This window comes from Ambystoma mexicanum, chromosome 5q, assembly GCF_040938575.1.
Source record: "Ambystoma mexicanum isolate Mex_15411 chromosome 5q, UKY_AmexF1_1, whole genome shotgun sequence".
NCBI lineage: Eukaryota > Metazoa > Chordata > Amphibia > Caudata > Ambystomatidae > Ambystoma > Ambystoma mexicanum.
In genome coordinates, this window is record NC_090933.1 from 817,773,040 (window position 1) to 817,788,706 (window position 15,667).

General features: G+C 45.0%; 1 protein-coding gene across 2 annotated transcripts in view; it reads left to right on the top strand.

The window, feature by feature from the left end:
• Positions 1-15,667, top strand: part of WWP1 (WW domain containing E3 ubiquitin protein ligase 1) — a 2,181,222-nt gene that overhangs the window by 646,097 nt on the left and 1,519,458 nt on the right. For both annotated transcript variants that reach the window (XM_069621301.1, XM_069621302.1), the window contains exon 8: positions 5,344-5,695. In XM_069621301.1, coding sequence (XP_069477402.1) covers positions 5,344-5,695 — 352 coding nt within the window. The remainder of the gene's footprint in view (positions 1-5,343; positions 5,696-15,667) is intronic.

Here is a 15,667-nt window from a genome sequence, read left to right on the forward strand (position 1 = left end):
TTGGAGATTAGACGGAAGAACAAATGGCTCTTTCAAGGACAGAATTCAGCTTAAAACTGTCTCTCTCACTCATAAATGACTTGCCAATTTTGCCCCCAAATACTTAATGGAGAAACTGGTGAAAAATACATTGACTCGTCCCACTAGTACTCTGCACGCGTTTTGCCTGAAAGTACTGAGATTAAAACTGAAGACAGCGGGGGCAGCAGCTTTCCTGTTATAGCTGCCCAAAACTGGAACTCCCTACCCACTACCTTAAGAGCCGACCAGTCCTCCTTTAGCTTTAGGAAAAGCACCAAAAGTTGGCTCTTCGCAAATGACTCTTAAAATGTGGATTGCTTATACCTGTTGTAGAAAATTGTAAATCTCTCCATGTAAATAATATTGTATAGTGTCATGTAACCTTTATACTGTGTACCTGTATCCATATGTAAAATGTAACCCGAAAAGTTATCTTGTAACGTGCCTAGATACCTCCAAGTTTGGAGCGCAATATAAATAAAGATACAAACAAAGAAGGAGGTTAAAACAGTGGGTGGCAGACACCCGATAGGGCTGGAAATTGCCATTAGGAAGGGTGTCGCTCAAAAGAGAGATCTAGAACCTACCGGTTATTAGATACAGCGGCCCCGGAGGACAAACTGCCATACATGGAGAAATGGGAGAGGGACTTGGGAATGAAAATTCCTGTGGAGGAGGGCAAATAAGGCATTGCAGTGCTCTGAAATTAAAGAAGCAGCATATGAATCATGCTTCCGATGGTATTGAACGCTGCAAAGGCTCAACAAAATGCACTCTCAATACTCTCCTCTGTGCTGGAGGAATTGTGGGGAGGTTGGGGATCTGTTCCACATGTGGTGGTCCTGCCCTAGGGCAAAGGTGTATTGGAAGGAGATCCGGAGGCACATAAACGACATTTTGGGTTTGCAATTGCCCCTCTCACCGATTGTGATACTCCTGGGGGCAGTGGAGGAAGTAATTTATGCGGCGAGTGGGCCGAGAGCAGCTTTGATCGCGCACATGCTTACTGCAGTTCAAATGGTACTGGCCCATCAATGGAAAGTGGGCGAAGGCCCGGGGGTGCCCCTTTGGTGGATGAGGGTGTGGAATGTACTGGCAGTGGAAAAGATGTGTGCTTGCATATGGGTCATACCAATGGTTTTTACAGGCGTAGATGCCGTTCCATGACTGGGTGCGTGATGGGCAGTACCAATAGCATAGACTGTCTTTATTAAAATATTTCTCGATATTGTGGCGCATGTTGCCCCAATATGTGTCGACCACATTTTTGGTATAAGGATAATAACCCATGCCACAATGGCCTTTTGTTCAGGGTTATAATTTGTTATGGTTGTCCAAGTAAATCCATCGTGTGTTCCGATTTAACTGAGAAGGCAAGATGTTTGCATGCATGTTCGGCATGTATTGATCATTTGTTGTACTGTATCAGTGAATACACCAATAAAGAAAGTTTATTGAAATAAAATGTGGGTAAAGTAGGAGCAGCTTATTTACTGCACACCCAACGGAGGTACATTAGAAATATTGGATTATAAAATTGAAATTGATCAAATGCAATCACTGGGATTCTCTCATTTTCTCTACCCATGTTCTTAGCATTGTCTTTGTCAGTATTTGTCCTAGCATTGCTTACTCTGGCGGACGGGGAAATACTAAAGACACCACCCTCTTCACTATGAGCCTCCACAATCTAATGATACTAGGAGAATTCTATCAGCTGAACTAGTACAAAAATAAAACAAGAATTAGAACTTCCTTGCATGTTGAAGTATCCACTCTCACCAAAAGGCAAAAAAGGCATTATTCCTGTAATATATTGCCTGTTATAGCAGACAATTCTTGTCCCTTGTAATTGCATGTGTAATACCTCAATACTAACAATTTAGAAAGAAACTACAAACAAATACAGATTATGTAAGATCACAGTAGTTTGAATGCTCGCATAATACCAATGGCACCAGTCCTGCCCAACCCTGCTGTAATTGTCTCATGCTTAACTGTCACAGCTACCCACTTTTCACTTTGTGATTTTTGCAGAGACAGACTGTCTTTGGATTTCCTGAGAGTGAGTCAGGGTGGAAGAGGGACAACAGATAAATGCTCTGCCAGGAAGTAGTCTCATCTGGGAGAGAAAGGAACTCTGCTAACGACCAGACCAGATGCTGAGCCTACTGCTAGTGTTGAAGTACAAACTGTCTGTGTGTGCACATTGGGGAACATTTAATGTGGCTATTTCGAGAGGAGCCACTCTTGCCTTGCAGCTTGTGCCTGTAAGTCACAGGGAATAAGTACTCTTTGGTGCCTGTCGGTACTGAGAAGGTTGCCACCTGGGGAGTTGATGAGGCCATGAGGACTTGAGGCACTAAGAGATAAATGTAGTGTTGGCGCCTCTTTTTATGGATCCCCATCTCTTTGTATTCTTACTGAAGTTGCAGACACTATTATTGACTGACCACCTTTTGTTTTACTTTAGAGAAGTCAGTAAGCAGGAGTTTGTGGAAGCTTTGAAGATCTTGAAACCTACCACTTGCCCTGCTAATTTCTGTCCTGCTGTTAAAATTAAGAAATGCTCCGCCCTCCTAATTTCTGCACAAAGTTTTTAATCTTTTAGGAATAATTCTGTTCCTACTTCCCTCAAAGAAACCTGCGTAACCCCACTTTTGAAAAAAACCTTCTTTGGATGCCACAGATCTGGTTAATTATAGGCCAATTATAAATAAAACATTTTTCCTTAAGCTCCTTGATTATCTTGCATACAAACAAATGCAAGGTCGTATTGATGCAAATTGTCTCCTTGGGTTACATCAGTCTGGATACCGGAGGTTGCATAGTACTGAAAAGGCTATGCTTAATCTTCATTCAGCCATACTCCAGCTGCTTGATCAGGGCAAGGCAGGTCTTTTTCTGTTTCCTGACTCGTCTGCCATTTTGACCTTGTGAATATTCGAGACCATGGAAGATTGATTGACCATGGTTGCTAATTTTAGCCGGACGATTCCCTTTCTTGTGGACAGAACATCTAGGGTAGTTCTGGGACAGTGTTCTTCCCCCTAGCCGTGCACGTGACTGTGGTATCCCACAGGGATCCACTGCCCTTTAATGTCCTCATGAAGCCTCTATATCACCTTCTCTTGGACTCTGGTCTAGCTTTTGAGAATTATGCGGATGTCCCCTAGATTTTGATGGAGTTGGCCGGTAATCATCAACTTGATTTCATAGCCCTGAATCTGATCTTCACAAAAGAACAAGAGTGGATGACCACTAATGGCATGTGTCTTAATAGTAGAAAGAATGAATTACTCTTCTCTATTAAGGCCATGTGCAAAGCCACATCTCTGGGAGTTACTCTTAACACAACTATGTTCATGGTTGGACACGTAAATGCCACGTTCAGTTCATGTAGCTACTGTCTTCGGCTACTGAGACAGTTAAGCCCTCTATTGTTAGATCAAGAAAGGCCACTAGCAATCATTCTAAAATTGATTATGGCAGTGCACTGCTTATCAGAGACAATAAGACCGATCTTAAACGCCTTCAAGTCGTGCAGAATACTGCTGCTCAGTTGGTTGCAGGTATATCGCGGTTTCAGCATATTTAGCCTACTTTGAGGTAACTAAACTGGCTGCCTGTTGAAGCCATAATAAAGCACAAATTGCTGACTACTATTCACATTCACATGTTTGTACATGACATGGCTCTCCGTACCTTAAGTATTGTATTGTACCCTATAGACGGAGCAGGCAATTGCGCTCTTCTGCTAAAGCACTGCTACAGACTTCATGTGTTTAACTGGCATTTTGTGGAGGTCGCTCCTTGGATGTTATAGCACCTAATCTTTGGAACAAGCTTCCTTTGAAACTTAGGCTCCTCTGAGTTACCAACATTCAAGAAGAGACTTAAGACACTGCTCTTCTAATGATAGTGCTTTTGCCTTTCTTTTTCTGTTGTCTTGATGCCTGACTGTTTTGGTTCTGCTCTAATTTCTATGCATCTTTTCCCCCCTGAGCCTAGCACGTTATAAATAGATTAATAATAATTGACTCCTGCTCTTGGGATGCCCTTTTCTGTTATTACATGAGAATACAAGAACATTTGCTGAGCTGAAGATACTGCTTCTCACTCTATTCAACATTGCTGCCAATTTAGGAGAACAGTAGTGGTCAAGAAAGAACACCTACCTATAGATGGAATGGAGATATGTTTGGGATATTTCTTCTCTGTGAACGATAGTGAGCTAAAGACTCTGGGTAAGTCTCTCGTAACCAGGACTAATGTCTGGCAGAGGGACTCCCAGGACCCCCTTTGTTAATTTGCATTTTTAAGTAACTTTGGGTCTCACCCTAAGTTACCAGGGGAATCCAGACGTGGACCCCTAGCTCACTACTCTTAGAGAGGCACAGATCCACCCTACTGATGAGGTCCAACCAGACCGAAACACATGTCTGTGGTTTCTGTTGGTACTCTTGTTCAGAGGAGAATTGCCTAGCATTTCGGTGCTGGACTGCCCCAGGGCAGGACAAAGACTGATATGTTTGGGATATTTCTTCTCTGAAAGATAGTGAGCTAAAGACTCTGGGTAAGTCTCTCGTAACCAGGACTAATTTCTGGCAGAGGGACTCCCAGGACCACCCTTTGTTAATTTACAACACTGAATTTCCCCACCAAACGTGGGGCAAACGGTTTCTGCTCAAGAGAGGTAAGCTCATTCCACCTCTTGTAGGGACCCAGCCACATTGAGAAGGATGTGCTTGTGAATGACATGGTCTGTATTTCCTCAAGCAGAACAACAAGAAACAAAGAAGGTCAACAAACATGGTTTTCTGTGCTTGTCATTGCATTTGTATGAAACCAAGGAGCCACAATAGGCTTGGCGCAACGTAAATAACCGATTGTTTTAGTTACGTAGGTTTTGCTCAGAATATACTTTTGGAACCTAAAAGTAAATGGACGTGGAGCAAATGGCGGCCTGTGAGGAGATAAAATGTAACCACCTCCAAGTCACACTTTGCACTGCTGTGAGTTGGCATTGTTGGTCCCAAGAGCCCTCTTCCCCTGCCTGCCCCCCACCAGTCTATAAGGTGGAGTAAACCATTGTACTTTGTCACATAAACAATTACTTCATTTGTAACATTGTTAATGTTGTCATCATGGATTTCCTCATGCGATCAGTTATTCAAAGTGACCAAAAAGGACATTTGTTGATAGACGATTCCTCAAGGAAAATCTGTACTCTTGGGTTGTGAGACATATTTTTTATTAAAACTTGATGGAAGATTTCTTAAATTATGCTCATGCTTAAAGATTTTGTTTTTTCCTCCACAGCTAATGGTGAAAGCATATCAACTGCTTTAGAAGTGGACACAACATCCAGTCATTCACCTTTATCATGTCCTGTAGAAAGCTTCATATCAGCTGATGACACTAATATCGTCACAGCTGTTAATCGGTCATCAACTGTTACAATAGATAATACATCAACATTAGATGTCACTTCTGAAAACAGTACATCGCTACCTAATGACAATACAACAGCTCTACCTGAAATTGCAACTTCTTCGGACTCTACTTCTGCCGACACAGATGCTGCAAAACCAAGGCAGTCTTCGTCATGTGCTTCTGGGGAACCTATAAGGCAACAGCCTAGTGGTACCAGTGCAGAGCCATTGCCTCCTGGGTATGTGGACGTTACTTATTCTATTGTGATGGGTAATGATTTTGAACATTACAATGGTTTGCCCTTTGTGTTTCATGTATACCAGTAACCTATTGTCACCTAACCTGATATCTAGTTTAACAGTTACATTTTTAGGAAACATAATAAAGCAGATAAATAGAAATGTGACTTTTTCATTTGAGACTTATGACGCGCCTATTATTTCTTTAGAGCCTCAGAAGCACCATACACAAACAATCCACCCCCTCTGCTCTAATACTTGATGTTTGGTTAGTTAGCTAACACTGGCATGCTAAAATCTACACTTGGTTGGCATTTGTGATCAAACCATTGTTTGCCACAGTAAATAGTTCCAATATCTATCTTTCTTACATCTTTCTAAGTAACTCCATACACATTCAGGCTCAGAAAATTGTTCAACATTCATCAGATGGCATATGCGTAGCTCCATGGCTGTCTATGCCACAGTGTCATGGGAGCCTCTGGTTCTGAATGTAATGTTGCTCATACATGCATGAAACCGTACATGCCCCTTTAGTCTGGAGGGTTGCCCAGATCAATTCCAAGAGGTTAAGATTAATTCTAAACCTTCCAGCCATCACCTCTTTTCTTTTGCAACATCCATCAGAGGGCATATGTGTAGCTCCATGGTTTGCTATGCCACATTGTCAGGGGAGCTTCTGGCTTGGAATGTAATGTGGCTCATGCATGTATGAAACCGCACATGCCCGTTTATCTAAATTGAATTTTCCCTGCTCACGGATATTGTTGTGGGGTGGTGTGTGGCTTTGGTATTGAAGTTCTTCGACGCTCTTCACACCTGCACCTGGATGTGTCATCATTATACATTGCTTGCACAGTGCCCAGTTTCCTTAGTTTTTTTGCATGCTCAGCAAGCTTCTCGGAACACTCAAGTTTGTCTCAGAATTAGTTTTGACGTTCATCATTTATTTCTCTCGACATTTTAACTACAATGTCAACTCCGAAGTCTATAGATTTAAAAAATGTGGGGACTGTGATTTGAAGATGTCGATTACACATACTCACAATATCTGTCTCTGGTGCCTAGGGCAACAGGTCATGATGGCACTGAATATGGCTCCTGCCAATTGATAACGATTAAAGCTTTGCAAGACAGAAGATTGAAGCTCACCTTGGGTCGTTCGTCTAAATTGCCCAGTATCATGCCTTCCAAAAGAAAATCCTCCGACGGTCATAGTTCCAAAGGTGAGCAATCTCCTGACGGACCCAGAAAAGGAGCTTAAAAACACTAGAAACTATCTTGCTCCAGGAGCGACTCCCATCATTCCACTTTTATTTATTTTTTTACAGAAAAAGATGAGATGCTACCACTCTTCCTAGAACTATTCCTAACCTGACAGGCGCCAGGTACGTTTCTAATCAAAATAGCCCCTTCTGAAAATTGAGAACATTTTGGAATTACAATGTTGGGTGTAGTCCTCCGAAGGAAAAATGCAAAACAAATGGTACCCACCACTTCCTCTGAGACTGGCAGCATCTACAAAGAAACCGTAGCCCGTTGCGCCCAAAAGCCCTGGTGAGAAGACACCTGTAAATACCATAAGGGCAGCGTCAATAGCGTCACCGGCCGCGCCTCTGTCAATGTCAAATCAACGCCTTTATTTTTAAGGCGGCTCCGGTGTTGAACAAAACGTTGACCTTGATGTACGCACCACAATCGTGTACACAATTCCTTAAAATGTTTCAATCCATCTATGAACACTATGAAGACAACAATCTACTGTTCAGCTTCGAGCCGTTCAGGGCATTGAAGATCCTTGAAGAATTAATTTCAGAAGAGGCCCGGATGGAGAAACTTGTCTCCAATCTTAATGATTCCATTGGACTCTACGCCGCTCCCGAGGTCAAGTTTGAACAACCCGATACTCTCTCACCCCAATGGGGCTTACAGGAGGGACATGAATAAAATCATTGACTGTTTAGGGGTTGGGTCGTCCTTCTCGGGATATTAATGAATGCAACCTCACTGATATTTTAGACAAAGGTCCATCTAAAGAACCTGTCTTACCCATTCATGCATGTAAAGACTGGAGGGGGGTGTCTGTACTCCTGCTCTTATATGGCAGAGGAGAGGCACAGATGACCCCAGCCAAGATTCTCTATTGTTGGTAGCAATGGACGAGCAATCGGGCCTAGCTTCTCAAGAGGTGATGTGGGCTGGTTCTTGAGTACAGTGTAGTCCCCAAGCACCCACAAAGGAATGTCCACACACTGTATTAGTTAAATCACAGTCTTTATATAATTAATATTCAAGGTTATGTACAATATCACGATAACTCACTTTGTTCTCGGTTATCTATACTGGCAAATATATACAGTTCTACGTGGTACCACAATTACAATTGCATCCACTGTATGGTTAAATGTCACACAAATCAGGTCGTAATGGAAAGCAACAATAGATATAAGAGGAAAGCAGTTGGATAGAACAATTGGCAGAATACTTGCCCCTACCGTCAGACACAGTTCTGTGAGGAGATCCCACCCCCCCCCACTTGGGTAACCTGTAGAATAAAGATATATCACAAGGCCAGTCCATATATTGTTCACAAGAGTCTTTCCAGTAGTCCAGCAACCCCAAAGTACCTGGTTTTGTAGAGTTCCTCGCCGGGGAAATCGACGGCCCTTCTTCAGTGCACTCCCTTTAAGGCAGGAGCCAGGGGTTGTCTAACGTCCGGCAATGAACAGGGTGAACTACGGTGGAGAAGGGGCAGCTTCATTCCTAGCGGTGCTTGTTGACGGCGGAGCGTAGACGTCCTGCAAGGAAGAGGCGTGCGAGGCACCTCGATGTCAATAGTTCAGGACTGCAAAGAGTTTGTAGAACTGTGACCCAGCAAGGGCGTCGAGCCGTCCGGCGTCTGTGGTCTTTAGGTGGCGGGAAACCCACCTGCAGATGCTCCTCGGCGCGTCGACAGCCTCGACCTTCTCCGGCGGGACAAAAGTGGTCGATGATGCAGACGAGAGCGTCCTTGGATCAAATGTTCTTAGGCAACGGGAGCATTGCTGCTCCGGTCGGCGACGGCGGTCGACGACGGTGACGGACAACAGTCCGGGTGCTTCTCCTTGGGATTCCGCGGCAGTCCCTGTCTCCGGTCGGCAGCCTTTTGTAGGTCTGTCTACCAGGTAGCTCTGGCAAAGATCAGCTGGTGCACAATGGCCCCTCGTAGCTCGGGAAGAGGGCGCCTTACCAGGTCCTCTGTGGGTCAGTCCTTGGAGACATAGCAGCTTTTAGATCGATGAATTAGAGCAACAGCACTACTTTTCATCCAGTAGGGTTTCAAGGTCAAGCATCAGTTTCAGCTCCAGTTACTCGTCCGCTTCTGAACGATTTCTAGCAGTGAGAGGTCCCCAGATATACTGTTGATCTCCCATTCATTCCGCTGGGTCACACTCGGGCAACCAATCACTCAGAAGGGCATTCAGCAGTCAGCCAGCCAATCAGGCGCACAGTGCATTCAGGCCATTCTTCTCCATCTAGACACAACACAGAATGTGGATTCGGACAAGTATCACACCATTCAACACTACACACTGCATTCATACCAATTTCGTGCAGGGCTGTCTGTCATTGTGTCAAACACCAGATACCAGACATCCACAACAAGAAGTGTGTTCGTCACACACTCCATTCACCCAGGTCCCACCCACAGGTGTACCTACTACATACGGTCGTTGGGAAGGCTCCAGCCAGTCTGGTCGGCACTTCCCCACACTACCATATATGGAACTTCCACTCAACAGCCAGTCAGGGAGAAGGGACAGAGTCAGGGCTTCCCGGGACTTCGGAAATATCAAGGTAACAGGTGATGGGAGGTAAGAGGCCACGGGGGCCATCTTGTCTCCATCAGGAATCTACCGATTCCAGTGACGGGACAAGGGCATCCCAAAATGGAGGATGCTCAGGGCACCTGTCAATTCAGCACAGAGCTACCACCAGCCCATGCCCTGCTCTGTGGGCCACATACAGGTGCCCTAAAACAAACACTAGGAGCACAGGGTTGCAGCCCCACCCATGGGTGCCATAGGGGTATCCCATGGGTCTATACACCAAACCAAAAGAGAGCTGCACCGCCAGGAGTCCCTCATGGACTTCTGCGCGGAAAACACGACAGAAAACACGATAAAAGACAGAAAAGGACAAGGATGCAGAGGCCCTGTCCCTCCGATGCATTTCCAGCATCACAATGCAGCTCTAAGGGTCCCCCTCCTTGAGGTGTGTAAGAAGCCAGAAACTGCATCGGCGTTCCACAAGAAGCTAGTTAAAAAATACAAACCTTGCTCTGTGGATCTCACATATCTCACTCCACATTTTGACCATCCTTCCCAACAGAGGGGGACAATTAAAAATGAGTTAGCTAAGACATTATTTGCTCATCATGGCAATAAAAGCTATTAATGCTTCCTGTGCCTTGACTAAATATTCATACGCTCTGCAGTTTAGTGGCAGAGGCAGCAGAAAATATCCCTGAAGGGGGAAATAAGATGGGTTCCTAAATTAAATTTCTGATGGTAAGGTATGCATCATGTCAGTCCCTCCAGTTGGGTTTGGATGCAGCAGACTGTGTGGGAAGGTTCCATGATCTGTAGTGCAGTGGCCAAAAGATTTTAATGGCTCTGATAATCTTGCTTTGCACCTGAAGTGCAGGCCAGATTGCATATGCCCTTTGATGGGGCAAATGTATTTGGCCCCAAGGATAGTGCCCTCAGCAATTACAAGCTTCCAAAGCTGCAGCTAAATCCTTGGGTGCAGCGACTCACCAGCAGCAGCAACAATCCCCTTCTCAAGGTTGGAAAGGCAAATCCTTTTGTTTCTTCTCCCTTAACCAGAGATGTTGAGGACATAGTTCCCAAAGATAGGGTTGGAGAAGATTTTCTCGCCCAGCAAGAGGTCGACGTGGTAAACCCACCCAAGACTTTGAAGCATACTTTAATTAATCCACTTCTAGAGCTCCAAAACCCCATTAAAAACGTTAATCCTCAGAGATTAGCCCAACATTCAGAACAATGGTATACCATTACTTCAGATGCATGGGTGCTACAAATAGTATCACAGGGCTACTGTCCCCACTTTCTTTTTTGTTTTTTTTGTTTTACAAACTTAATTTTTATTTTGTGTTTTCAACTCAAGAGCCTTAGTTCCATTCATGCATAAGAAACCAAGTGTAACATTCTAAGCAATTCTCTTACAAGCAATTGTATCTTCTTGAGTAAGTCCTTGAGTATAACAGTTAAACAGTTTACCCCCCCCCCCCTCCCCGTTCCCCCTTTTCATCATTCACAGTAATGTTCGGTTGAGAACGCAAGAAAAATGTTCACATGTATTTCGGTGCTTACAACTTTTGGGCGGTCCATGTTTCATAAGATTGAGACTTTATGCAGGATTCGGGGTTTGAAATACATTTGTTCTCGGTCTTTAGTGAACTCATGAAGAGGCATCCACGTATTCAAGTGTTTGGGGTATGAGCCGTATGCCAGTGCTGTCACCTTCTCCATAGCCATAACACCCCACAGCTTGACCCACCACATGGCCTCAACCGGCCCCTGCTTATTTTTCCACTTGTGTGCTAAGTTGATTCTGGCTGCACTTGACAAGTGGGTTATGAGTGTAGCTCTATTCCCAGTGTTTGCGTAGATGCCTTCAACCGCCTCCCCTAGCAATATCACTGTTGGATCCATCAGGAGCTACACCCCCATTATTTCCTTAATGTAACTCAGGATTTCTTTCCAATATGCCTATGCCCGTGGACAGGTCCACCACATATGAATTAGGTCTCCTGTGTCCCGCAGCCTCGCCAGCATAATGGGGAGTAGCTAGCGTTAATAGAGTGTATTCGCTGCAGTGTCATGTACCATCTAAGATTTAACTTATAGGCCGCCTCCTTGATCAAAGTACATCTAGAGCTTTTCGCTGCCCAATGCGAAATCTGCCCCCAGGTCTCTAAGGGAATAAGTTTACCCACATCCTCCTCCCATTTCCTCATATATGAGAGGGTTTCTTCTGGATCCGCCCCACTAAGCAGTCTGTATATTCGTGACATTATTGTGAGTTCTAGCCCTATTGGTCTCCGGGACGCTCCCTCTTTTACGTTTGTGTTTGTGACCCAATGCCTGATTTGGGCATAATGGTATCTTTCCCTCTCCGGGATCCGGAATTTTTCTTTACATCCCTCAAAACGTCAGAGGAACCCAGTCTATATAAAATTATTTTAATGTCGGAGCCCGCCCTCCCTCCCAGTGAGACCAGAAATGGGGTTGTGTTCCTGGTGTAAAGTCTGGGTTATAGGCCATTGGTGTTAATGGGCCTCCCCCAATCTTTATCTTCCCACTACATAGTGCTTTGTCCCAGTACCATAAAGTGGCTTTGTTTGTTTCCAGCAGTGTGCCTCTCTCCCTCTGTCTAGAGCACAAGCACCCCAGATACTCCAGTGGGATCTTCGTTACCTCCCCCTCCAAGCTTACCCATCGGTTTTGGTTCTCTCGTGGAGCCCACTGTAACATCAGCGCCACCTGTGCCGCCCACAGATATCTACGGAATTCTGGCACTCCCAACCTCCGATTCCCTGGGTTCGGAATAAAACCTTTCTAGGGACTCTGGGCTCCTTTCCTTTCAAAATAAAGGCCATAAGTTTCTTTTGTAAGTTCTGGATCGCTGGGGTCGGGATTTGTAGTGGAAGTGCACTTACTACGTATAAAAATCTGGAGGGAAGGGACATCTTAACCACAGCTATACGTGCTGACCAAGACAGTTCTTGCATATACCATCTCTTGAGGTCTTCTGTCAGGGTTTTCAGCAGTCCTGGGATATTTGCCCCATAGAGCCTCTCATATGTGGGTGTTCGGTTTATGCCCAAATAGGCTATGGGCCTTTGACTCCACTTTAATGGGTAACATCTCTCCCATTCTGCCACCCGCTCTGGGTCCTCGCTAATGTTGAGAGCTTTGGATTTGGGCTAATTAATATGAAACCCTGAGACTTCCGCAAATTCCTCTAGGTGTGAGTGCTCCGTATCCCTTAGAAATAGAAGGATGTCATCTGCATAGAGGGCTATTTTCTGAGTTCCACAGGTTCCCGCTTCCACCCCCATGATACCCCTCTCCACCCGTACCCTCAGTGCTAGGGACTCCATGGCCCTAGCAAAGATTAATGATAGTGGGCACCCTTGTCTAGTACCTTTGCGGATAGTAATGGACATGGACTGGCCCGTCCTCTGTCCCCATTTGATGATGTTTATTGCCCTTCGGATGTTATCATACGTGTGACGCCCCCTCACAAAGCCCACTTGATCCGGGTGGACGATTTTCAGAAGAACTTTAGCCAACCTTTGTGCTACAATAGTAGAGTAGATCTTTGCATCCCCATTTAACAATGAGATAGGGTGGTAGCTTGCGCGGTCCGTTGGGTCTCTATCTGGTTTCAGCAGGAGCACCATGGTAGCTGGGCTCATATCGCCGTGACACGTCCGGTGTCCCTTATGTAGTTAAATAAGTGTGTCAGCGGGCCCACCAAGACATTTTGGAATGTTTTATAATAAGCATTGCAGAAGCCATCTGGGCCCGGGGATTTATTCCCTTTCAAGATATTGATGACCCCCTTACCTCCTCTTCTGATATAGGGGCTTCTAGTTCTTGCCCATCTCTTTCCGTGATTTGCGGCAGATCTATTTGTGCTAGAAATTCTGTCTGTGCCTCTCTTTGCAGGTTATCCCCTGATAAGTTACTGGAGTAGAACGAGTGCATAATTTCTGCTATCCCACTTTCCTTTTTTCCAGACCTTGCCCTGGGCACTTTAACTGGCTGATGCGATTGCAGTCTTTTTGTTTTTTCAATTTGGCCAATAATAGCCAATTGGCCTTGTCCCCTTTCATGTAGTACAACTATTTTGTTCGGAGAAGAAGTTGTGCGGATTCATCCGCGTAGTGTGCTTCTAAGGCGGCTTTGGTCTGTTTTAGTTCTCGCCAGGCTTTCTGCAATCTTTTATCTTCGTATTGGGCTTCTGCTATTTTTACTTTGGTTTCTAATTCTTGCCTCTCCCTTTCCTTCCTCCTCAGGAAGTTTTCAGTATGTGCAATGAATTTGCCTCGGACTACTGCTTTACTGGTGTCCCATATTGTTCCCCAGTTAATCCCTGGTGTAGTGTTTTCTTCGAAGTAATTCCTTAGCACCTGTTCTATGTCCGTTTTGAGTGCCAGGTCTTTTAGAAGTAGTTCATTTAGGTTCCATGGTTTACGGGTCTGCGGCCTCGGACTCGGCATCTCCATCATCACAGAGACTGGAGCGTGGTCCGATATGCACTGTATCCCTATTTCCACCCCTGTGATTTGTGGAATAGCTGCATCAGAGACTAGGATCATATCGATCCTGGAGAACCCTTTATGTACTGCTGAATAGAAGATGTAGGCTTTTTCTTGGGGGCGGAAAGACCTCCAGGTTTCTATTAGTTGTAAGTATCTAAGGAATTGGGCTAAGGCTCGTCTATTCGCATTATCACTGGGGGATGCTGGAAGGGTTTTGTCCATTGGGGCGTCCATTACGCAATTTAAATCCCCCCCCCTATTAGGATCTGCCCTCTTCCCCATTCTGCGATTTTCGCCAATAGCTCTAGCAGAAACCAGTCTTGCTTATCATTGGGAGCATAGATTGCTACCATGGTGACCCGCTGGCCCATCAGAGCCCCCCCCCGCTCTTTCCCCCCCAGGATCAGGTACCTCCCCATAGCCATGGTCAAATTTGTTTTGCTCCCACTTTAGCCTGCTCCCATTTTCACATAGGCCCTCCAGTGTTGCACCTTTGTTGGTCTTGTTCTCAACCACAAATTGTGTGTCATTTTGGTTCCCTCCCGTCCCCCAACTTTTAACTTCCCCGTAACCTTTAACAATAACATCTACCATGATTTGTCACAGTAGTTCACCAGGATTGAACTCTCCCAGGAATATGAAGATCCACGCCCCCCCCCCCCCTTCTCTCTTCCCACCGCCCCTTACCCATCCTTTATCTTAGTATAGGTCCGGACCTCCATTACCCGATGCATGAATAATGTTAACAAACCAAATCCATAGACAGCGCTTTGCTCTCCTGTGTAGGCTCGTCATGTCGGGTCCTTGTCCTTGGTCTCTCTGCTGCGGCCCTTTGGGCGAGGCCGCGCTGGTTTCCATCCATCGTCCTTCCCCCGGCGTCGCCTTCCCTAAGGTGGCCCCTTCCACTCCAACCCAAGTCCATTTGGAAAGATCCATCGGTACCTAATTTTCTTGTTCCTCAGCCAGTCTGTTACCACTCTCAAACGTTTCCTCTTCTGTAAGGTTGCTTGCGCCAGATCTTGATACAGCTGGATGGGTGCCGCTCGGAAACAAATGGGTTCCGCCCTGCGAGCAGCTCTCATGACATCATCCTTTAGTTAGTACAGGTGTACTCTGGTTAGCACATCTGGAGTCACGTTTTTGTTGATTTGATAGGAGGAGTAGACCCTATGCGTTCTGTCTAGGACTATGTCTGTCTTCCCTTCTCCTGGGCCCAGAATCTGTCGGAATAATTTTGTCGCTGTTTGCTGAAGTTCGGAGTCTGGGATAGAAATTCAGATGGAATGACAACAAGATCAAAAAATCAGCAATTACAGAGGAGGACCTAATAGTGAATCTTATCAACACAGATCTTCCATTAGAACTGATTCAAGCACTGAACAAAGGATTATCATTTTGCCCTTCCAGCAATTGGAATTATTTCAACGTGAATAAAGATCTTTTTCTTTTCTGCAGAAAGTTGAAATTAAAATTACACTTTCTCAATAGTACCTATGAAACACAAAGAACTACAAACCAACCAGTGTCAGAATTGTCAGTTGACCATGTTTTGAAAACAGTAGAACTTTTAAATCTACCAGAATCTGCAGACATACACACAGTGGAAACATTTTCAGAAGAACAGAATATCATCCTA